Consider the following 25,348-nt stretch of genomic DNA (forward strand, 5'->3'; position numbering starts at 1 on the left):
GTGTGTGTGTGTGTGTGTGAGAGAGAGAGAGAGAGAGAGAGAGACAGACAGACAGACAGAAATTCAGGATTGGCCCTGTGATTTTATTGATATAGGGAATATCCATCTGAGGAAACTCACACTATATGGGTCAGCACCTTCTTTGTACCTCATAGTTGCTTAGGGTCCTCCATTTTAAGTGACTTGCCCAAGGTTCTCATAGCCAGTATTTATCAGAGTCAGGACTTGAACCTCCATTTTCCTGGACAAGGCCTGAGTCAGACCAGTCCCGTCGTAGTTTGGGTTTGATATCAGAACAAAATGAGATAGTCCCAGGTCATTCAACAGTTAACAAAAAGAGATTTACTAAGCAAAAACAGGAGAAAGATATTCAACAAAATAAGCATTGGATACACCTTGAATTGATCCAGCTGAAGGAAAATTCCTATCAATGTTCCATCTATCAGCCAAGCATCTGAGACACTCTTCTTACCACCTCACTTCTTCCTTCAAATTCTCAGGGTGGATTTTGTACTCAGGTGGTGAGGAAGTAATGTCACCATTCTGAGTCCTTAGTCTCTTAAGCCAACCAAGTCTTGAGGGATGACTCAGTCCCTTCAAGAAAAAAAAGCTAGCCTAACTTCTGTTGATGTTGATATTACTCCTAGTATATCAGTATCAGTAACATCATAGATGCTGTCTTTACTGCCCTTCTCTACTCCGTCTCTTTTACTGAATGCTTTCTCTTTCTCTGTCTCTCTTTTTGGATCTTGTCTCTCTCTTATATCTCTGTCTCCTGTGTGTGTGTGCGTGTGTGTCTGTCTGTTTTCATCTCTGTCTCTGTTTGTCTCTGTCTCTCTCTTTAGTATTCCAGACTTGTTTTAGACTGAAGCTATGGTACAAAGACTAGCTATAGTGATTAAGTGCACAAGTGGCCAAAACATTTCAGATCAAGTTTCTAGGAGCTGGCTTTTGCTCTATAAATTAATCAGAAGCATTTTGCTGACTTTATCAGTTCTATCTACTGTTTAATTTTAGTTTTCTACCCAAGCTTACATTAGGTAGTAGCAGCTAAAATTGTTCAAAATAGATAAGTAACAAATGAAATTTGCATAGCACCTTACAGTCCACAAAGCACTTTACATACATAATCTTATTTGATCCTCACAACTCACTGAGGTAGGTAAGAGCAAATGTTATTCCCATTTTACATATGAGGATATTATACCTTAGGTCAAGTGACTTCCCCAGGTGAGTCTTTTCTATTTGTCTCCCTCCATCCACCTAAATGATGCTAAATAAAGATGCTAAGTAGAAGAGCTGAGACTTAGGTCTACATTTTATGGAAGAGAAATTGACTCTTGGAAAATTTCTTCCCTTGTCCAGTGGAGCTCCCTTGGATATGTGGAGAAAGGGTTCATAATTTCCAGCGTGTTTGGAAAGGAGAGGTCACAGAACAGTTAGCTGCTCTGTTTTCAGTAAATGCCAAGATTCAATGCAATGGTCAGTTTTGTTCCAAACTGGGAAGATTTCTTTTTTTTTTTTTTTGGGGGCTTTTGGAGGGCAATTGGAGTTAAGTAACTTGCCCAAGGTTACACGGCTAGTATTTTTGTGTGAGTGTTGTTTCTCAGTCTGGAACCGAACTCGGGTCCTCCCGACTCCAGGGCCGGCGCTTTACTCAATGTGCCATCTAGCCGCCCCCAAACTGGGAAGATTTCTATCCATTGAGTTGTATATTGGCATATCAGGTCTGAACTGGGGGAAAATTACCTCGATAATGCATCATGGCCAAAAATCTCTCATAATTATTAGACACATACACAGGAAAAAACAAAACCTCTGTACTGTTCTTTTTTTTTTTTTAATTTTCTTTCCTTTTTTTTGCCTTTTAGAGGGCAATTGGGGTTAAGTAACTTGCCCAAGGTTACACGGCCGCTTTTTTTGTGTGAGTGTTAAGTGTCTGAGGCCGGAACCTAACTCGGGTCCTCCTGACTCTGGGGCCAGTGCTTTGCTCACTGCACCACCTAGCCGCCCTCTGTACTGTTCTTGATGTTGGAAACATGAAGGGACTTTTCTTTCCTCCATCTTTTACATTGGTAAAGTGATGCAAAATTAAAACAGAATTCATGAAAGGCCATAGAGAGATCTGAAGCATTTAGATAAGTTGGCTAGTATTGATTCCTAGTTACATTCTCATATCATCTCTCTCAATGTCCCTTTTCCTCTTTCCCTTGCATGAAAAAGGAGGACAGTTAGCTAGAATTTTTCATTTTTGTTTTAAATGGCTGTACAAGAAGGATGGTACATTATGGTGTTGTTCTTCCTTAGGTCCCATTCATTAGAAGTAGGAGCCAGGGGAGTGCACCCAAAGAGGAAGATGAGCATCCTTATGAGCTATTGCTAACAGCAGAAACAAAGAAGCTAGTCTCATTGGAGGGAAAAACAAAAGGTAAGAGGGTTTAATTTTTTTTTTCACAAAATGTTATAAAAAGGTTTTCTAAGTATGTAATAAGAACAGAAGAAAAGGCTAGATATTTTTTGGGAAACAGCAGCTTATTTATACAGAGATATATTTTTATTTATTTGTATATTTTTTTAATTTATATTTATTTTCATTTATTTTTATGTTTATAAAGGGATAGGGAACCTTTGGCCCCAAGGTGGCCTTCTAGGTCCTCAGATGGGGCCTTTTGACTGAGTCCAAGTTTTACAAAACAAATCCTTTTATTAAGGGGATTGTTTTGTGAAGTTTGGATTCAGTCAAAGGGCTGTATCTGAGGACCTAGAGGGCCACATGTGACCTTGAGTCTGCAGGTTCCCTACTCTTCCCTTTTGACAGCAGAGTCTGCTGTTTTTCCTTGCCATGACTTTTTATTTTTAAAATTTGTGTCATATACCTCTTAGAAAAGGCTTCCTGAGTTTTCAAAAGTGAAACAAGGAAAAGTTAGTTAAGCCCTCTACAGAATGGAGGTCAGTATAAAAGGAGAGACCTTGTCAAGAGACACAACAGAGCAAGGATTGATTAGAAGTATCTCAATTTAGGAAGCGGTAAATTAATCCCAGTAGAAAAAAAAAAACATCCAAGCATTTCTGCTCTTTTGGATCCAGACTGACCAAATAGCCATTGATTCTGAGTCTTGACCTCAGCCAATTGGCACGTGTGCCTCAGTAGGAAACTTTCATTTGACTGTCTCTTAGTAACTAAAGTGCTCTGCTGCCTTGTCCTACTTTGGACACTTTTGCTGAATTCAGTTTCCTTGGCAAGTGAACACTGCAAAACTGAGATATAGCTAGTTGATAAAAATGCAATCACAGGAGTAGTAGTACTGCTTGATAATTTTAGCCTCTTCATAAATAAAGCAATCAGTCCCTTCTAGGGGAAAATAAGTAATGGGTGTTTTTTATTATAATCCAGAAGGAACCCAGCTCCTCATTTCCCACCCATTTGTCTAACCTCTAGCCCTTTACAGCCCATGGATGACAAGGCCCATCATGGGTGTTGGAGATCGCTTTCTGTTCTACCATACTTCCAGGTTTAGATGGGGAAAGTGGGAGAGACTTTTTCCAGCTGCTGTTTGCCATGGCAGTATTTTTAGTTTGGGATGTGAGTTATAAAGTTTCTTCTTATGTAAAGGATGCTCCCAGACAAGAGATTATATGCCTTCTTTTTCCTCACAGAAACTTGTAAGTTTTTTCAGGCTTTGGAGTTTAGCTAAAATATTTGTAGTGTTGGTGTTTGCCCTGGAACAAACTCCTGTCACTTGATATATCGTTGTGAAATTTTACCTTGAGGAGCACCTTCATGAATTTAGTAGTGTTTTCTTACCCAAATTTAACAATATGTTCTATACCCATATTGTACATTGTGTCAGAATGGAAACCCTGTTACCCATGTGTGGGAAAACCTAGACATGGGTCATACTTAAGCTTTATTCAAGAGATTTCCTTATATTTTCAAGGAAGGGGGATAAGACTCAAAGAAAGAAACAAGTGATCCTAGAGTCTTTGGGAGTTTCTGATCCCATAGCTGACATCTCTAAAATAAGGGAACTTGGACCAATGATCATCAAGGTAATATAGCTGATCCCATGATATTTCTGTAGCACAAATAACTGAACATGGCATAATTTAAAGCTCTTAATGGTCTGGCTTCTGCCTGTCTTCCTGGAGTTATCATAAATTTAGTACTTCCTTTAATAAACTAGATTCCATTCAAGCTGGCCATGCCTCTATTCCTTATAAACATTTTATCCTTTATGCCGGTTTTTATCCGGCTATCCCCAGTCCTTGAAATGTACACTCTCCTATCTTTCATCTCTTAAAATTCCTAACTCCCTTCAATACTTCACTCAGGTGCTACCTCCATCTACATAAGGCCTTTCCTGATTTTCCCCCAGTGATTAGTATCTCCTAAGATTATTTTATAATTGCATATATGTATTCTGTATTTAGAGAGGAAAGCCACAGCAATAAGAAAAGTCAAGGAGAGCTTCCTATAGAAAGTGGGATTTGAGTTGGAAATTAAAGGGAACCAGAGAGGTCAGTAGTCAGAGTGGAGGAGGGAGGGCATGCTAGGCATTGGGTAACAGTCAGAGAGAATACCTAGAGTAGAGAGATAGAATGTCTTGTTTGTATAACGGTCAGGAGGCCAGTGTCACTGGATATTAGAGTACATGTGTGGGAGTAAGATGTAAGAAGACTAGAAAGGTAAGGGGCTGGGTTATGGAGGGCTTTGAATACCCAATTTAGCATTTTATATTTGATATTAGAGGTGATAGAGAGCCACTGGGGTTTGTTGAGTTTGGGGATGGGTGGGGTTGGCATGATGGGACTTGTACTTTAAGGAAAATCATTTTAGTTAGCTAAATGGAGGATGGATTGGAATGGGGAGAGACTTGAGGCAAGCAGACCCATCAACAGGCTATTATGGTAATCAAGGTGTGACGTAATGAAGGTCTACACCAGAGTGGTGGCAATGTTAGAGGAGAGAACGGATGTATTCAAGAGATGTTGCAAAGGTGAAATGGATAGGTTTTGGCAAGAGATTCAATATGGATGGGTTGAGACGTGGTGAGGAATCCAGGATGACTTCTAGGTGGTAAGCCTGAGGGACTACGAAGGTGGTGCTACCTCTACAGTAATTGGGAAGGTAGGAGAGGCAGACTGTTTAGGGGGAAAGATAGAGTTCCATTTTGAAAATATGGAATTCAAGATATCTACTGTAATTACAGTTAGAGGTGTCTGAAAGGCTGTTGGAGATGTAAGATGGGAGGTTAGCAGAGTTTAAGGCAGGATAGATAGATTTGAGAATCACCATCATAGAAATGGTAATTAAATCCATGGGATTCACTTAACTAAGTGAAGTAGTAGAGAGAGAAAAGAGAAGAGGGCTCAGGACCCTCAGGGATACCTAGATGGCATGATCTGAAAGAGGATCCAGCAAAGAAGCCAGAGGAGGAGTGGTCAGATAGGTAGGAGCAAAACCAGGAGAGAGTCCTACCCTGAAAAGCTAGAAAGAAGAGAATATCAAGGAGGAAAGAGTGATCAGTAGTATCAAAGGCTGCAGTGAGGGCCAGGAGAATGAGGGTAGAGAAAAGTCCAGTGGATTTGACAATAGATCATTAGTAATTTTGGAGAGAGCAGTTTCAGTGGAGTGGTAACATGCAAGATTGTAATTAAGAAGATAGTGGGAGGAGAGAAATCGAGGCAGGTATTGTGGATGACCCTTTTGAAGAATTTAACTACAAAGGGAAGAAGAGATATAGAATGATAGCAGGGGTATAAGGATCAAGTGAAGGTTTTTTCAAGATAGGTGAGATATAGGCAGTTGAAAATGAGCCAGTGTAGAAGAAGAGATTGAAAATAAGTGAAAGAGTAGGGATGACAGAGGGGCAGTCTGTTGGAGGAGATGGGATGGGATCATTTTATCAAGTAGAGGGATTAGTCTTCATAAGGAGTAAAGCCACTTAGTCACATAAGACGGGTAAAGAAGGAGAACATAGCAGAAGACATCTGAGTGATAGACGATGAATTGGGGAGAAGGGAGTTTTTGGAAAATGATCTCTTTTTTTTTTTCTGTAAAATATGAGGCAAGGTTCTCAGCTGAAATGGTGGAGGGGAAGAGGAGCCATAGGAGGTTTGAAGAAGGTTGAAAAGGTTTGAAAGAGCTGCTGTGGAGAGTGGGTTAGTGAGTTGACAAGGAAAGTATAGAGGCTTTCCTAACAGAAGTCAAGGCCCAGTTGAGATTATATAACATATATCCCCCTCACCTCAACCAGTGAGGTGAGGACAGTGAATGTAGGAACAGCTAGTACTGGAACTTGTGACCAGGGAAACTGAGTCATCAGTGAGGAGGCAAGTTTTAGTAAGTGTTAATAGATGCAAGGAGTGGGAGAAGAAAAGAGTTAAGATGAAGAAAAGTTTGTTGCCTCTAAAACAGGCCTTCCAGAGGGCACAGTGGAAGTGCTGAGTGGAATTAGGTTGAAGTTTGGGATTGGTGGGGGGGAGGTTGAAAGGGATAAGAAAAGGAATCAGATGGTGGGATGCGGGGAATGGAGTTTGAATAAGCAAGAGTTGAGAATCACTTCAAGGGGCGGCTAGGTGGCACAGTGAGTAGAGCATTGGACCTGAAGTCTGGAGGACCTGAGTTCAAATGTGGCTTCATATACTTAACACTTACTAGCCGTGTGACCTTGGGCAAATTGCTTAACCCCAATTGACCTTCAAAAAGCAAAAAAACAAAATAATCACTTCTGTGTGATAGATATGACCAGGTGTGATGATGTAAATAAACAAATAATATAGGTGTTTAATAAATGCTTGCACACCCATTGTTATGTGACCCTAAGTGATTGACAGGTGCTTATACTTGTTCCTATTTGGCTTTGGTGCCTCCAGTGCCCAAGCTGAGAACATTATAGAAATGGTCATTTTAACCCCTAAATGGAGTCAACTCAAAGGAATTCATTTTGTTCAGTCATGTCCAATACTTCATGACCCCATTTGGGATTTTAGAAGATACTGGAATGGTTTGTCATTTCCTTCTCCAGCACATTTTAAGATTAGAAACTAAGGCAAGCAGAGTTAAGTGACTTGTCCACAGTCACACAGCTTAAGTGTCTATGGCCAGGTTTGAACTCAGGAAGATCAATCTTCTTGACTTCAGGCCTGGCACTTTATCCACTGTGCCACCTAGCCACCCCAGTGGCTATGCACAATCCCTTAGTGGTTGAAGGAAAACCCTATTTCTGGGTCTCTTTTCTTTTAAATCTTTATATTTGTACATACTAGCTCTGTGCAGTTCTTTGCAGTCGTGTTTTTCTTTTGGATTGCTACTTCCAGCTGCACCTTGGAGGTCAAATGAAGTGATGAGAAATGTCAGTATGGGAAGGAAATTTATCCATTAGTTTTCAGTTATACTCTATTTGTACCTCCTGCTTCTTTGTTAGTTGCCTAGATTACACAAAGAAGTTTCAGAATAAAAGTCATGAAGTCATAAGGAAACTAAATGAAAATTTTAAAATTATCCTTTTTAATCTTTAATTTGTTCCTTTCTTCTGGTTCCTTTCCTCCCACCTATAAACATACTTAGGTTTCCCTGATCTTAAAAACAAAACAAAAAATAAAACCACAGAACACCTTATTTTGATCTTCTTAATTTGATTTGATCTTCCTAATTTCTTAATTTTCTTAATTTCTTCCCAAAATATTTATGTAACATGTCATGGTTTAAAGTTAATGGCTTTCAAAATGGTTGTTTTTTTTTTTATAAGTCATCTTAATCCTCACAACAGTTTTATGTGGTAGACAGGACAGGTATTGTGTCTGTTTTACAGGTGAAGAAATTGAGGCTTTGTGTTAAGTGACTTGTCCTGACATAGTACCTGGTGTGGCAGAGGAATAAATACTCTACATTTAAGAGTTAGACTACCTAGCTCTTCAAACACTTACAGTCTGACATCCACCCTCACCAATGGATTGTTCTTTCAAAGATCACAAATGATTTTGTAATTATCAAATCCAGTGGTCCTTTCTCTTCTGAGCCATTGTATTCATTGACATTTCTGCTGCATTTTCTCACTGTTGACTATCCCTCTCTTTGTCACACTTTCTCTCTTCCCTTTGTTAATTTCTGTAGTGTATCTCTTCCCTAGTTCTCTTCCTACTTTTCTGATCATTCCTTCCCTGCCTCCTTTCCTTTCCTTCTTTGAGCGGCAGGGTGGCATAACAGATAGTGTGCCAAACTTGGAATTGGGAAGACCTGGATTCAAATTGTGTTTCTGATAGACCATGTGCTTAATCTTTTTGACCCTCAGGTTTCTTATTTTTCAGATAGGAGCGATAATAATTGAAGTACTTGCTTCACATAGGCTTCTTTTAATCATTTTTTTCAAACTTCAAAATGCTACATAAATAAGAGTTATTGTCATCATAGTCCTTTTTGTCCTCCTCCTCCTCCTTCCCCTCCCTTCCCCCCTCCCCTTACCTCTCCCTGTCCTCCTCCTCCATAGCCCTTATCCCAAATCTTCATGTCTTCCTTTCCTTCCTTGGTACATTCATCTTCTCTCATAGTTCCAGTTATCTGTCATCTCTGTACAGATGACCCCCAAAACCCTACCCTAAGCTTTACCTCTTTCCAGAGCTTCTGATTCATATTTCCAGCTACTTACTGGATACCTTCTTCTGAATCTCCTGCCATCACCTTAAATGTAGCATGCCCCAAACTGAATTCATATTATTTTCTCTCAAACCAACTTTCCTTTTGATTTAACAATTTTGTTAATGATGCCAACTATTCTCCCAGTAACTAAAGTACAAACCTCCAAATGGTGTTTATAAAATGTTCTTCCTTCACATTCAACTTTCTCCCTTTCTGTCATGTGTCCTTACCATTTCTCTGCTTCTAATGAGTTGCCAAATTCTATGAATTATACCTCTAAATTATTTCTCTTCTCTCACTACAATTTACAGTCATAAAGAAATCTTTTTAAAAAAAAAAATAAACCTTAATCGGTAATGACAGGGTCTTTTCTTTGAGTTTCATGCACATTATTGTTCTAAGCTGTCCAGAGTGTGCTCTTAAGCACATTATCCTAAGCACAGGGGAAAGGTGACCCAATCCCTGGATATAGCAGTATCTGGAAGAGCCTTTTAGAGAGGAAAAGGAAGGGAAACAGGAACAAGCACTTATTAAGTGCCTACTATGTGCTAGGCATTGTGCTGAGTACTTTTCAAACATTACCTCATTTGATCTTTTCAATGTCCCTGGGAGGTAAGTGCTTTTGTTAACCCCATTTTACCATTGTAGAAACAGGCAAAGAGAGTAACTTGCCCAGGATCACACTGCTAAAGTGTTACAGTTGTGAATGATAGTAAGTCATTTATTTAGCAATTTAATATTCACAAAGTGCTCTTCTCATAACAACCCTGGGAGAGAGGAGGATTTAATATCAGTAGGCAGACTATAGTGAAAATTCAGTGATTTTCTAAAAGATGGTGCTTAGATGCTGTATTCCCTGTAATTATTTCTGGTATATCCTTTACTGGTGAATTTGAAGCCTCTAGCTTTAATTGAATAGAGGAAGTGAGGAAATCTAACAGGAAATTGAGTCTCTCTTCTTTCTCTTGGTTCTAGGGCTTATTTTGAATTGGAGCTTTCCTTACATGAGCTGTATTTTCTAGTCTCAACTGAAGCTAGCTGAAGGGACTGAAAATGTGTAAATATTGGATATTATTACTTTAAATTCCTTTAGAGCCCAGAGGAATGCTCTAGTGATTAAACTTAAATGAGACTGGCTCTTTGGTCCAGTAACTCACAGCCTAAAAGAAAACAAATGGAAGAAAGTGAGACATCAGGCAATAAGAATCATCAACAAATTGAAATATCCCTTTCTTTGGAGTAGCTGAATATTCAGAAGTCTCATAGACTATTTGCCATTTTAAAGGAGAAAGGTCTGTGAACTTGAATGGGAAAGAAAATTACATCTTTATTTTCAATGACCTGTAATTGAAATTTAATATTTCCTTCTATTATGAGTTTAAGCAACAAAACAGGAGTCTGTCTTCACCAGACAGCCAAATCAGTCTGTGACACAGAAAGGGTTAAGAACTATTGATCTAAGCTAAGGAAAAAGATCTATCTGATAGTCTTAGCAGCCTAATTGGTATTATACTGAGAGTCTGCATGTCCTGCAGAGTGAAGACAAGAAATAGTTCTGGAGAGTGATGTTTATGTTTTGTACAGCTTTTAGTTGTGATCTCTTTCAAAATTTGTTCTGTGCTAGTTCTTCATCCAACCCTTCCTTGTCCACCTTTCTTCTTATTACCTGTGGTTCTCCTTCCTGTTAGTGAGTGTAGTAGGTGCTAGGTAGACAGTGTTAACCCTTCACATTCCTCTAAGCCTATTTTATCCTGGTTGGAATAAAAGAAGGCAGAGTGATTGAGTACTAAGGAAACAATACTCTGATGCCTACAGACTGATTTATTTTATAGAATGTTGGACCTGAAAGGGACATTAGACTATTGACTTCAATTACTTCTTTTAGGAGGAAACTGAAGTCCAGAAAGACAAAGTCACTTTTCCAGACTGATGGTAGAAGAGCTGAAACTTGAACCTGGTTGTCCATTCTTTCCCCACCCTCTCATTCCCCACCCCCCCCCTTTTTAAAGTAGAACATGGTAATGACACATCTTTTTTTGTTTAATGTTTTATTGATATGATTTTTTAAAACTCATTGTCCCTTTAATTGCCACTGCCCTTCATATTTTATTGTCACATGCCTACCAGACATCCTGGTACAAACATTGGAAAGATCACTGACCCTTAGGTAAGAAGACCTTGATTCAAATTCTGCTTCTTGTGGTTACTACCTGGATGATTTTGGACAAGTTATTTAACTTTGCTGGACTTCAGTTTATTTTTCTGTCCTATTGGGATTAGAAAGGAAATAAACTATATTTAGATAAAGAAGTAATTTTTTTCTCATCCAAGTTTTTGGACGCCCCTGATGTGTATCTATAACTCCCTTGGGGTCTGTGGAACTCAGATTAAGAACCCCTGTTCCAAGAACTATGAACTGTCAAGAAGGTATAGTCCTCCTGATTGGTTTAATCTTTTCATCCACTAGTTCCCTATGTCAGTGAAATCTTAGGGCGAGCCACTCTCCATATGCTACATTCATATGCTGTAGTTTGTTGTCATTCCTTTACTTGATGGACACCCACTTTGTTTCCACTTCTTTGCTATTTCAAAAAGTGCTGTTATAAGTATTATACATGTATGCATATATCTATATATGTGGGGTGTGTCTGTATTCAGTTTTCTTTCTGTCATCTTTTGGAAGTTATATACCTAATATTGGATTCACTGGTATAGTTGTAAATGATTTTTGGGGGCATAATTCCAAATTGTTTTCCACTATGGATGGATCATTTTGCAACTCCATGAACAATACATTAATGTGTCTGTCTTCCCTTAGCCCTGCCAACATTCGCCATTTTCATATTTTTAATCTGATGACTGTGTGGTAAAACCAAACTTATCGAAATTTGCCTTTCTCTTATTAGTAATGTGGAGTATTCTTTCACATGGTTGTTGACAGTTTTCACTTTTTTTTTTTTTAAACTGCCTGTTTAGTACTTTGGCCACTTTTCAAGTGAGACCATTGCCTTTGGTCTTGTGTATTCATATCATTTCTCTGTATATCTTGAATATCAGACTGTTATTGGACATATTTGTGGCACAGGTTTCCCTAATTAACTGTTTTTCTTCTAATTTTAATTGCATTGATTTAATTCACGTAAAGTCTTTTAAATTTTATATAGTTGAAATTGTCCATCTCTTATGTTTACTGCTACTCCTTATTTAATAAAGAATTCTCCTCTAGTTATGGTTGTGCAAGGTACCCTCTTACATTCTCCTCCCAGTTTTTTTTTTTAAATGATAGAGTTTTCATATTTAGGTCATGTATGCAATTAGAGCTTATTCAGTCACTTTTGCTATAACAGCCTGTGCTTTCCTAAAAATCACTATGCTATGCAAAATTGCCTAATAAAAAACACAGGACTTATGGGAAAAATTTGAATAGGGACAGAAGGAACACTTCTAGTCATAGACATTTATTTTCAGTGTTGCCTCTGATGGTCTGCAGTGTGGGTTTCTTTGTGCCTGTTGCTCAGGAGATTGTTACATGTACTCTTGTTTTTTCTAAAATGCTATATTATTTCAGACTTCTCAGTATGCTGCTTTGCATTTTTGGACTAGAATCCTTACACATATTTGGGATGTTGAATGAGTGTGTTTTATATAGGAATGCTAAAAAATGTGAATGAATAGCAAAACACAACCTTGTAAGACAATACACAGTGAGCTGAGGTAGCGACTAGATGTTTAAGAGATGTGCTTGTGTGTATATTTTGTATTCCTATGCAGCTCAGTTTCCACCTATGCAGCTGGGTATAGTTTTTCTGCATTCACCTAGTGTTTTTCTAATACAAAATCATGCATAAGCAAACACAAAATTCATGTTATGCCCAAATGTTCCCTTACATATCAATCATAGTGGAACAAATTCTTGTTTTCAAAACAAGCATTATAGCTGAATTGATTGTATATGTTGTTTCAGACGTGATTTTAGTTTTCTTAACAGTTTTTGTTTAATAGGAAGTACTTACTCCAGTAGTAGGTAATCTCAGGTTTATTGAATACCAGGCTACTACAATGTTTGATTACTTCTAGATCTTGCTCACCCAGTCTGTCAGACTTGATCAACTTTTCTGGCTTTTCAGCCACTGCCAAAAAGTTTTTGATCATTACTGCCTTATAGTAGAATATTGAGAACTTTTTCAGATATATTTGTTTTTTTTTTTTAAGGGGAGCAGCTTGGTAGTTTCTGTGTTTATAAAGGCATAAAGCAAGAGTCTTTTCCCTCTCTTATATATACATTCCTATACTCCATAAAAAGTATGTGAACTATGGCTTGGAACAGTCCTATGACCTACAGAAATTCCTCCTCTCATCACAATTCTTGTCTTCCATACAAATTTTCTATTTTCCCACCCTGCCCACTTCCTCCTTTGCATCTATGTGGTTTTGAGATCTTGGCATCTGTTTCTCTTTCTTCATTGATGGGAGGGCATGAATGGGTGGCTGTGGGACAGAGCCATCCTTGTTAATGTGCATAGTAAACGTCAGAACTAGCCCTGTTGGCAGAATTCTGAGTCCACCTAGAGGGCATGATCTTGGCAGCTGCTTTGCTGCACACCACCTGAAAGGCTAATGAACTTTTTCAGTTGTAGAAATGTGGAGAAGAAGGTAAGTTAAGAACTGGAAGGTGATAAAGAGAAATGAGAGCCTGTGCTCCTGATAGTGCAGTAATAACTATAGCTGGCATTTTGATAAAATTTTAAGGCTTGCAGAGCACTTTACAAATATTATGTCATTTTATCCTGGGAATTAGGATCTAGTTTTCTAATTTAATGGATTTTTAAAAAGCGCAGGCAGACAGAGGTTAAATGACTTGCCCAGGGTCAGAGAGTTAATTGGAGTCTGAGACTGTATTTGAATTCAGGTCTTTCTAGCCTCAAGTCCATAACTTTATCCACTATGCCACCTAGCTGCAATGACATTTACCTTCCACTTCTCTGTAAGGGATGGGAAATTCCTATGTAATATGGAGACAAGCAGTTTTCAGCAGTTATCTTTTCTGACCACCCTTCAGTTACTTAGGGCTGCATATTTCCTCCATATACTGAGCCTTTCACTTGCCCCCAGGGCAAAAATGCTCTTCCTTCATGAGCCATACATGCAAATTAATTTGGAAGTCTGACCCCTTTTTATTCTGGGCTTTGTGGAACCAAATTAATTGGACAGATGTGGCGGTTCTTTATTGTGAACAAACAAATTTTAGGGGTTGATGTAAGACATTTTAGATTGTAGCAATAAAAGACTTTTTTGATCTCTAGTGATATATTATCCATTTTTATGTACAGGTCTTCTGACTTTGTGCATAGTCTGTGAGATGATGTGGTAGACAGTCTGGAAAGGTTCAAGTAGTTTATAAAGGGAAAGCCAGAATACATGCTACTGAGTCTCTTTGAATGAATAGAACATAAGTGGAGATAATTGACCTGCCCTCTTTACTGGACCTATAGACTTTATAAAAGCTTAGTGCTCCACAGAAGATAGAATTACTTTTCTTGGGAGTGTGGGGATTAATTGGACTGTCTCCCTGTTTGGATTTCAAGGATACTGGCTCAAGTTTTCCATCCTTGTTCATTAGTTTCATACTCAAAGTGGTCCCTAGTATCTTTTTGATAGAGGTTGACTTGGGAAAACAGCAGCTTGTAGGTAATCTAACATCAAGTGTCAGCTGTTGTTCCTGTGCACTGGGACTCTGTTTTTATAAGAGATGCTACTTATTTTGTAATCTTTCTCATCAACTCCTTAATTGTTGAACTTGAAGCAAAGTGGAAGGTTGAGGTTGGGCTCTTTGGGTGGCATTGTGATCATGAGAGTTAGGAGAGTAGATGTCCAATTTCCCTTGATTTCCCAGGAAATATTGGGCTTCATAAGTCCTGAATTCAAATTATTATCATATAGTTATAGGGTTTTAGAGCCTGAAGCAGACCAAACTTGGATAAGACATCTAAGATCCAGAGAAATTAAATTATTTGTCCACAGTCACACAGTTGGAAGTACCAGAGCTGGCATTATAATTGAGGCCTAAGTGCAGTGTTATATCCATTCTCTATTCTTGGGCAAATTATGATCCTTAATTTCCTTTTCTCTAAATGAAGACACTAAAGTCATTTCCAATTACTCCCTTTGTCCGCTCTGAGATCACTGCCTTACCATGGCAGAGGGGCTTTGATAGTACAGTGAAGCTATGAGTTATGCTGTACAGGGTTACCTAAGATGAACAGGTCATAGTGGAGAGTTCTGACAAAAGGTGACCGACCCATTGGAGAAGAAATTGACAAACCACTACAGTATCTTTGCCAAGAAAATTCCATTAACAGCATTAAAATGATAAAAGATATGACACTAGAAGATGAATCCCCCAGGTCAGAAGTTGTCCAGCATGTTACTGAGGAAGAACAGAGGACAACTACAAGTAGCTCCAGTACTAATGAAGCAACTGGACCAAAGCAAAAGGAAGCACAGCTGTGGATGTGTCTGGTAATGAAAGGAAAGTTCAATGCCATAAAAATCAATATTGCATCTTGGGTGTCAGTGAACTTAAATGTATGGGAATGAATGAATTTAATTCAGGTGATCATTACACATACAACTGTGGGCAAGAATCCATTAGAAAAAATGGAGTAGGCTCTCATAGTCAATAAAAGGTAAGAAAAGAACTCGGGTATAACCTCAAAAATGACTGAATGGTAACTGTTTGAATTCAAGGCAAATTGTTCAGCATCACAGTAATGACAAGTCTGTGCTCCAGTCACTGATGCTGAAGAAGCCAAAGCTGATCAGTTCTATGAAGACCTACAACATCTTCTAGAAATAACACCAAAAAAGGGTCACATTCATCATAGGAAATGGGAGTGCTAAAGTAGGGAATCAAAAGATAATTGGAATAATATTGGACGTTGGGGTACAAAATGAAGCAGGACAGAGACTAATAGATAACTCACTGGTCATAACAAACACTATTTTTCAATAACCCAGAAGACGACTCTATACATGGACATCACCAGATGGTCCATATTAAAATCAGATACTTTGGCCAAAGGTGGAAAAGCCCTATGCAGTCAGTTAAAATCAGACTTGGAACTGACTGTGGCTCAGACCATGAACAACTTCTTATATAAAATGTAGACTTAACTTGAAAAAAGTAGGGAAAGCCATCAGACTGTATAGGTGTGACCTAAATAACAGCTTTTATGAATAAGAAGTGATGAATAGACTTAAGGGATTGGACCTGGTTTGGAGTGCCTGAAAAACTATGGACAGAAGAAGTTTAAAACTTTGTTCAAGAGGCAGCATCAAAAAACATTCCAAACAAAAAGGAAAGCAAGAATGCAAATTGCTGTATTACGAGACTTTACAAATAGCTCAGGAAAGAAGGAAAGCGAAAGATAAAGGAGAAAGGGAAAGAGATGCCCAACTAAACACATAATTCTAGAGAATAGCAAGGAAAGATAAGATTTTCTCAACTAAGCAATGCAAAGAAATAGAAGAAAACAATAGAATAGGAAAGATGAGATCTCTTCAAGAAAATTAGAGCTTTCATGATTAAAGACAAAAATAGTATGGATTTAACAGAAGCAAAAGAAATCAAGAAGAGGTGGCAAGAATACACAAAAGAACTATACAAGAAAGATCTTGACCAATACTCATGATGGTGTGGTTACTGATCTAGAGCTAGACATCTTGGAGTATGAAGTCAAATGGGCCTTTGGAAGCATTGTTATCAATAAGGCTAGAGGAAGTGATGAAATTCCAGCTGAGCTACTTAAAACCCTAAAAGATGATACTGTTAAAGTGATGTCCTCAATGTTACGGCAAATTTGGAAAACACAACAGTGGCCACTGGATTGGAAAAGATGAGTTTACTTCCCAATCCTAAAGAAAGCCAATGTCAAGGAATGTTCAAATAACCATGTTTCACATCCCAGCAAAGTTATGCTTAAGATTCTGCAAGCGAGGCTTCAGCAGTATGTGAATCAAGAACTACCAGCAGAGCAGGTTGGTTTGTGAAGAGGCAGAGGAACTAGAGACCAAATTGCCAACATTTGTTGGATTATGGAGAAAGCAAGGGAGTTCCAGAAAAACATCTGCTTCTGCGTCGTTGCCTACACTAAAGCTTTGACTGTGTGGATCACAACAAAATGTGGCAAAGAGATGGGAGTACCAAATCATCTTACTTGTCTCCTGAGGAGCTTGTATTCAGACGAAGAAGCGACACTTAGAACTAAACATGGTACAATTGCGATTGGTTTAAGATCGAAAAAGGAGTGTGACAAGGCTGTATTTTGTCACCTTATTTGTTGAACTTGTGTGCAGAGTACATTATGTGAAATGCCAGGCTGGATGATTCAAAGGCTTGAATTAAGGTTGCCAGGAGAAATATTAGTGATCTCAAATATGCAGATGATACCACTCTGATGGCAGAAAGTGGAGGGGAATTGGGAAGCCTCTTGATGAGGGTAAAAAAGAAGAATGTAAAAGTTGACTTGAAGCTTAACATCAAAAAACCTGAAGATCTTGACAACTGGTCCCATCACTCCCTGGCAAAAGAAGGAGAAGAAATGGAAGCAGTGTCAGATTTTATATTCTTGGGCTCAGAGATCACTGCAGATGGTGATTACAGCCATGAAATTAAAAGACACTTGTTCCTTAGGAGGAAAGCTATGACAAATCTGGACAGCACACTAAAAAGCAGAGACATCACTTTGCCAACAAAGGTATAGTCAAAGCTATGGTTTTTCCAGTGGCAGAGTCTGGCTGTGAGAGTTGGACTATAAGGAATAGATTGTAGAACTGATGCTTTCGAATTCTGGTGCTAGAGAAGACTTTTCAGAGTTCCTTGGATAGCAAGGAGATCAAATAAATCATTACTTAAAGAAATGAATTCAGGCTTTTCATTGAAAAACCAAATAATGAAGTTGCAGCACAAATACTTTGGCTATATAATGATAAGGCAGGACTCATTGGAAAAGACCCTGATGCTGGGAAAGATTGAAGGCAAAAGAAAAAATGGATGGCGGAGGATAAAATAATGTCATGGAAACAATGAACATGAATTTGGACAGATTTTGAGAGATAGTAGAGGATAGAAAGGCCTGGTGGTATGCTCTGGCCCATGGGGTCATGAAGAGTCAGATATGACTGAACAGCAACGACAAAGTCTTTTCCAGCTCTAAAATAATTTGATTCTATACATAAGTTTTTCAGACTAGTTGATGTTTACCCTACAGACTCACTTTTACCTTCTAAGAAACGAGAGGTAAATTAAAAAAAAAAAATTCACTCATGAGCATTAAAGAACTGCTTTCAAATGTAGCTCAGTTATGTTACTGATAACTATTTTAAGAACTGCCTTCTTGCCTGATATCCTTAGTTCTTTTCTTCTTAATGAGTTAAAATCTTTGATAGAACTTAGGTTCAAGCTAAGGTGGGGAGTCCCTTGAGTGACCAAGGTAAATGTGGTGGTATTGCCAATGTGTGCCAGTTGGCAGTCTGAGCCTATTATTCATACTACTCCAAGACAGTGGTATTTGATATCCTCGGTGTGGTATACAGTAGTAACTGGTCTCATGAATTAATAGTGTCGTGTTTCTGGGGCATGCAGGAGGTCTTCAGAGGACAGCAAATGTGTCTTGGCACTGACAGATTAGACCATTTTGTTTTCAGTGGTTATCAGCTAAGGTTAAACCTAAACAAATAGAAGCAACTGGGAGGATTTGAAGGGAGTGAAATGTTCACATTCTTAAGTCTGTGCTTGCTGAGGAAGGATGAGGCGTGGAGTTCACAATCCCCTGGGGAAGGAAACAGTTATTTCTCTGCTGTTTTGTTTTGCACATTTAGGTTGAGGCATTCCAGAAGTTGCAGGTTGTGTATCATGGCTTCCAACTTTTCCCTGTCTTTCCTTGCCAAAGGAAGGGAGGGTGACTCTAAATAACACTTTGGCCTTTATGGAAATGTATCAGATGTTCCAGGAGTCTGACTTGCTAGTTAGTCCTAGCAAGAACTCCTGTACTCTCTAGTGTATGTGCACTCTCTCTCTCTCTCTCTCTCTCTCTCTCACTCTCTTTCTCCTTCCCCTCTCCCCCTCCCTCTTCCTTTCCTTCTCTTTTTTCTTCTCCCACTCCCTTTTTCTTTTCCCCTTTCCCTCCCCTGCTTCCACACTCCAATAGCACTCCTCCGCTCTTTTTCTTTCTGATACTCTCACTTTCACTCTCCCTTTCCCATGTTAAATACTTTCTCTCACTTGTGTTTTCTCTGTAGGATATTGTTAACACCTCTTCGGGCCTTATATAGCAAGGTCTGATTGTTAATGTTCACAGAAATAAAACAACAAGGAAAACTGCCAGATTGCATAAATCAGGCCAGTGTTTGGAATTTCATAAATGTACTTTGGGTACAAATTGAGCATTGAGAACAATACAGAACTGTTCTTCTCCCTCTGTTTCCCCCTTTTTCTTGTTCTTTCTGCCTTTAAGTTTCCATCCTGTTCCCCTACCCCCCTCTTACTTGGGAACTTGTGACTTTGTTGTCTTTTGCTGAGTTTAACTTTTTATTTTTCTTTCTCCATGTACTCTAGACCACGGAAGGAGCAGGAGCAGCTGGAGCCAGGACTCTGCAGAGGGACCAGACGGGCAGGTCCCAGAGCAGTTTTCAGGTCTCCTCCACGGCTCTTCTCCAGTGTGTGAAATCAGTGAGGACCCTTTCCAGCTTCTTTCCACTGTCAGCCAGGGTGGTTCTGAAGGGTCATCCAGGCAGGGCACAAGTCACGAAGTTGCTATGCAGCTGGAGGATGCTGCTTTACACACTCCTGGATCCACCCGGCCCAGCCTCCCTGACCAAAATAAGAAACTGGGTTATTCAACCAGCCTGCCCACCAACCACAGCCAATCGGACCCTGAAACTTTGATGCATGAAATATCTCAGCACCCTGGTGGTGCTGAGGAAGCAGGAGACTGGAGTGGGACCAGGAGCTGGGCCCCTCCCACCAGCAGACCAAAAGCTGAACTTAAACTCAGCCGCAGTTTGTCCAAGTCAGACTCTGATCTCCTGACCTGCTCACCAACGGAAGATACCACAATGGGGAGTAGGAGCGAGTCCTTGTCCAACTGCAGCATTGGGAAGAAGCGGCTGGAAAAGTCTCCGTCCTTTGCCTCAGAGTGGGATGAGGTAAGGTTGAATTCAAATCATAATGTATTTGACTCTAGGATATTTGGTTTGTGTTAACTGAAGTCTGTGAGGTGTCTCAGTGCATAGACTTCTGGAACAGGCAGGGAGTGGTTCTGCTGAAAGATATGCCCCCTTCCTTCCCTGAGTGTGTCCTCCAAACCCCATTCCCTATTCTCCCCTCTCTGCAGCATTTTGGAGTTACACTACATATTGATGCAGGCCTAATCCTTTAATAGTTAACTGTTAAGACTACAGCTCCATTGGCACAGGCTAAAGGAGGAGGCACATACAACTCATAGACATGACATGCTATTTCAAAATATTTGGATCCCTTCATCTCGCTGCAGTAATGACTGTCTCACTCTCTGGGAATTTGAGAAGCATTAGTATATGTTCTCTGAGTCCTGTGGAGAGAGAGGAAAGACCTAGAATCTTGGAGCAGCTGTGTCCTATTGCTGGACCATATGTCAGATTGGGGGATGGGGGATGGGGGATGGTGGGAAGCATACTGACATAGGGGATGTATGAGAAGGCTGTTTCCCCCACCTGCCACATGAATGGATTTACCCTATTTTCATGAAAGAATAAACCCTTCCTCTAGGACATGAGTTCTGCCCATCCCACATTCTCAGGGTTTGTGAGTCAAGAACTATGTGACTGAGAGGAGATGGGAGTATTAAAGGACAAGAAAGAATTTAGAGATTGTGACATAGGACATTAGGATCTAATGACTTTCTAACAGAAATGTTGCAAAACTGTTGACAACTTGTACATGAATGTTTTCTAGTGGCCTGTGGCAGGTCTTATGAAGAGGGAAAAAAATGCATTTACTAAATGCTGTTAAAACACTCAGGGAATGTTAAAGAGCTGCTTCTTATGGTGAGGAAACTGCCTTTGAAATGCCTCCTGGGCCTGCCTCCCAGTAACATTCTAAGAGATGAATTTAGCTTTCTGAGAGAAGAGGAACGGCACAGCTGCCATGGCCAGTTAAAGAGGCTAAGTGTATGATCCAACCAAGTTAAGGAAGGTGGCAGTTAGAGCCTCCAAACCAAAATCACTTCTTTTCTAGGTATGGAAAAAGGAATATGTTTAAACTTGGGGGCTTAAAAATCATAAATTTTGAGCTGAAAGGGACTTTGTCATCCTGTCCAACCTCCTCTCTTTTTGTTTAAAAATTATATTACTGTCTTTTGTTTTTATATCACTTCTGTTTCTCTATTTTTCCTCCCCCTTTCAGAGTGCTATCCTTTTTAACAAAAACTAGTAAAAAAGAAAAGGGGGGGGAAAGGCATCACAGTTCGACAAAACTTGCCAAGATATCAACCAAATTTGGCATTATATGTTGTGTTCTACAACTCTATTCCTTGTCTCTAGTCAGACATTTTAAAAAGGAAGATAGATTCTCGTATCTTTTTGTGGGGGCCACCCTTGGTCATTATAACCTTGCAGTGTTCGGTTTACATGGTTTTCTTGTTGTTCTTCTTCCAGTCACTATGTACATTGGTTTTTCTGGGTCAGTTTATTTTACTTTGTCTTCATTGGCACAAGTCTTCCCACTCTTCTTTGTGTTCATCACTTCTCACTGCAGAGCAGTATTCCATTACATCCATTCACCACGACTTTTTTTTAGCTACCCCCCAATTCGTAAGCATCTATTTTGTTTCCAGTTCTTTACTACTACAAAAAAGTGCTGCTATAAATTTTGGTGTATGAGGCCTTTATTTTTATCACTTACCTCCTTGTATTATGTCCATCTTTCTACAAACACTTTCAACAATGACTGCTCCCACCATTGCTCATCTTTACTGGTTTGCTGAGAGTGAAGTGAAAACTCAGAATTGTTCAGATTTATATTTCTTTTATCAGTGATTCGGAGCAGTCTTTCATGTGGTCTTTAATAGTTTTCAAGTCTTCTGTTGGGGACTGTATGTTCATCTTTGGTCACTTCTATGTACTATCCAGTGTCCTCATTTTACAGAGGAGGAAACAGAAGCTCAGAAAGATGAAGTGATTTGTCCAAGAATCATACAATTAATAAGTGGGTTCAAACTTGGGCCTTTTATTCCATATCCAGTGCTTTTTTCAGTTCACTCTACTAGCACTCAACACCTTTCAACCTACTTTCCAACTCTATTGTACCTTTGCTATCTTTTCCATAGTCTCTAGTCCAACCAAACAAGCCTATTCTTGACTCATGGCATGCTTTCATCTCCATGTTTTGCACTGACTGGCCCCATGCTTGAAATACACTCCCTCCTTTGTCTCTTAAAATCCCTAATTTCCTTCAACACTCATCTCAGTCACCAATTTGTATATGAAGTCTCTCCTGAGCCAGGGCCTTACCCCTTCCATACTAAAACTGCTTTGCATTTACTTTCAAATATATTTTAATACATGTTTTCCTCCAGGATAAACTGTAAGTTCCTTCAGGGTAAAGACTTGGTTTTTGGTTTTGTCCTTGTATATAAGTATAGCGCCTAACTATGTAGTACAGGCATACCTCATTTTATTGCAGTTTGCTTTATTACACTTCACAGATACTGTGTTTTTTACAAATTGAAGTTTTGTGGTGACCTTTCATCAAGCAAGTCTGTTGGCACCATCTTTCCAATAGCTTGTGCTCACATCGTATCTCTGTGTCACATTTTGGTAATTCTTTTGCAATATTTCAGACTTTTTCATTATTATTATATTTGTTATAGCAATCTTATACAAAAGAAATTTTTCATCACAGCATTGAGTCCTACAGTTAGTGGTTAGAAGAAAATTTTCTTCAAGAATTAGGGAATCTTTAAAATAAATTAGAAGTTTTTTACAGTATGTGCTAGTACTTTCTAGAAAAGCACTCATCTAACTTCCCCTTCCTTGTTTTCCCCTCCATCCTATGCTTCTCTCCCAGGGAGCTTGCCTGAGCTAGTCTAATAAATTACTACATCTTTATGCTTACCTTTCTCTAAATGTTTTTAAGCTTATTAATAGGTGGGATCAACATTGCTGGGAATAGGAGTTAAGTTCTTTAGGAAGAGGCTATTTAGTTAGTGTCTATTGGGTGTTCCCTGTAAGGTTGACTTTGCTATTCCAGTTGTTCTGTGAACCTTACCATTGCTCTGAATGATTGTACAGAAGCCCAAATTTTTAAAGTAAATTTTAGCTACTAGATTAGAAGTGACAATTTTTTGCTTTGTAATGGCTTTGCGAGAATAGACTTACATGCTTATTTACCTCTGCAGTTAGTGATGCTGGTTCAGTGTTGGACATTATTTGAATTTCATTTAATTTCAGCAGACATTTAAAACAACATCTGTGTGAAGAATACTAGGCTAAGCTCTGAGGGATATATAAAGTTTAGATAAGAACATGGTTCCTGCCTTTATTAAGCCTATAGTTTACAGTAGCAATTCAGTTGTGTTTGAGATCGGATTTCACTTCTGACAGTTTTATAGTGTGACTGGCCTTGAATTTTTATTCAACATTTCCCATTGTTTAAAAACTAACTATGTTATAACCATACATACACATATAAACATATACAGACAGTGTGAGTCTTGTCAGGGCTTTTATATGTAATTCTCCCCCTTCCCCCCAATATTTATTTTTAGCATTCATTTAAGGATTTTTTTGAGTTCCAAATTCTCTCCCTCCCTTAAGCCCCTCTCCCACCCATTGAGAAAGCAAGCAATATGGCATCAATTGTAAATGTGAAATCATGCAAAACATTTTCATATTAGCCATGATGCAGAAAAAGAAGAAAAATAAAATAAAAAACTATGCTTCACCCTGCACTCAGAATTCATCAGTTCTCTTTCTAAGAGGTAGATAGCATTTTTCATCGTCGGTTCTTTGAAACTATCTTAGATTGTTGTATTCATCAGAGTTACTAAGTCTTTCATAATTGGTTATCATTATAGTATTGTCGTTACTGTGTATAGTGTTTTCTGGTTTTGTTCACTTCACTCTACATTGGTTCATACAAATATTCCCAGGTTTTTCTGAAACCATCCCTTTCATCATTTCTTACAGCAAAATAATATTCTATTACATTCATATGCCATAATTTGTTCAACCATTTCCCAGTTGATGGGCATCTCCTCAGTTTTCAGTTCTTGGCCACCACATAGCTATAAAAATTTTTGTACATATGAGTTCTTTTTTCTTTTTTTTCTTCCTTTTATTTTTTTATTATTTTTTAAATTTTATTTTAATTAATTTGTTTCCTTTTAGTTTACAGGATTCAATTCCATAGTTCCTTGAGTTTCACATTTTGTCCCCCTCCCTCCCCTCCCCTCCATGGCTGCATATAGACAAATATAGGATCTGTAGATACTTTCACATTATACATTAGTCAGGTTGTAAAGACGGATTGTATCAGCTGGAATGAAAAATGGTAAAGAAGACATAAAACCAAATAAGAAAAGGAAAAAGATCAGGTATTTTGCTTCCACCTGGATATAAACTCAGTTCTTTCTAGTTCTTTCTCTGGATGGAGTTCTTTTTTCTTTAATCTCTTTGAGGTATAGACTTGATATTGCTAAACCAAAAGGGTATGCACAATTTTAGAAATTTTTGAACGGAATTCCAAATGACTTTCCAGAATATTGGAGTAATTCACAGCTCCACTGATAGTGCATTAGTATATCTGTTTTCTCACATGACCTTCAGCATTTGTCATTTTCCTTTTCTGTCATCTTAGCCAGTATGATGGGTAAGAGGTGATCTTTAAGGTACTTTCCAAACTTGTCATTCCTTGCTTCTGTGATGAACAAGTAGGGGCATCCCAGCCTACCTTAAAGAGGTAGGGCAAAAATCCACTGGTTTTTCTTTGCAAAAAAATTAATGCGGCTAAGTGGTGCAGTAAGAGCGCCAGCCCCGGAGTTGGGAGGACCCGGGATCCTTTCTGGCCTCAAATACTTAACAACCACACAAAAAAACTGGCTGTGTAACCTTGGGCAAGTTACTTAACCCCAATTGCTTAAAAAAAAATTTAATGGTTTTTTCAGCTCTATTTTGTGATTTATGAAAATTAGAGGTAAAGGGAAACTAGCTTTCCAGTGTGGGTTTTTTTCTTCGATCTAAATAATGAGTCAAGTTTAAATATCCTGAGCTAAATTGTGTTGTTTTTAGTGTCTAGTAGTTCTATGCATTTTACATAGACACAATCAATATCTAATTGTTTGATTATCTCAAAGGTTCTCTTTGATCTAAGACTATGTTTTGCTGGTACATCTATATGTCACTTCCTCCCAAAAACATATTCAATTCTCCAGGTGGTTAATGCAGCTCTCATTGAATTAAGCTTGGCCAGGCAACTTCTGACAGCAGATCTGGTTAATGTAAACCTCTTTGAGATAAAATCTACTAATAAATGCAAAATCCTACTTGCCTTTTAGTATTTTTATAGTGAAAGAGAACAGTTACTCTAAGGAAGTCCCTCCTTAAACAGTCATAGGCTTAAGGTGGTCTTGGGCCTTTGAGTTTAAATTAGGATCCTAATTGCTTTTTTGGACA

The 25,348-nt window shown here is 38.7% G+C and overlaps 1 protein-coding gene across 8 annotated transcripts in view; it reads left to right on the plus strand.

Moving 5' to 3' along the window:
• The window catches only part of ANKS1A (ankyrin repeat and sterile alpha motif domain containing 1A), a 270,152-nt gene that overhangs the window by 147,927 nt on the left and 96,877 nt on the right, over positions 1 to 25,348 (plus strand). For 6 of the 8 annotated variants that reach the window (XM_069073496.1, XM_069073497.1, XM_069073498.1 and 3 more), the window contains 2 exons: positions 2,308 to 2,428; positions 19,254 to 19,843. In XM_069073496.1, the coding sequence (XP_068929597.1) occupies positions 2,308 to 2,428; positions 19,254 to 19,843 (711 nt within the window). The other 2 variants (XM_069073504.1, XM_069073503.1) reach the window with 2 other exon arrangements.

This window comes from Petaurus breviceps, unplaced genomic scaffold, assembly GCF_028583685.1.
Source record: "Petaurus breviceps papuanus isolate PSGF00001 unplaced genomic scaffold, PetGlider_PUasm1.0 90865, whole genome shotgun sequence".
NCBI classification, from domain to species: Eukaryota; Metazoa; Chordata; class Mammalia; order Diprotodontia; family Petauridae; genus Petaurus; species Petaurus breviceps.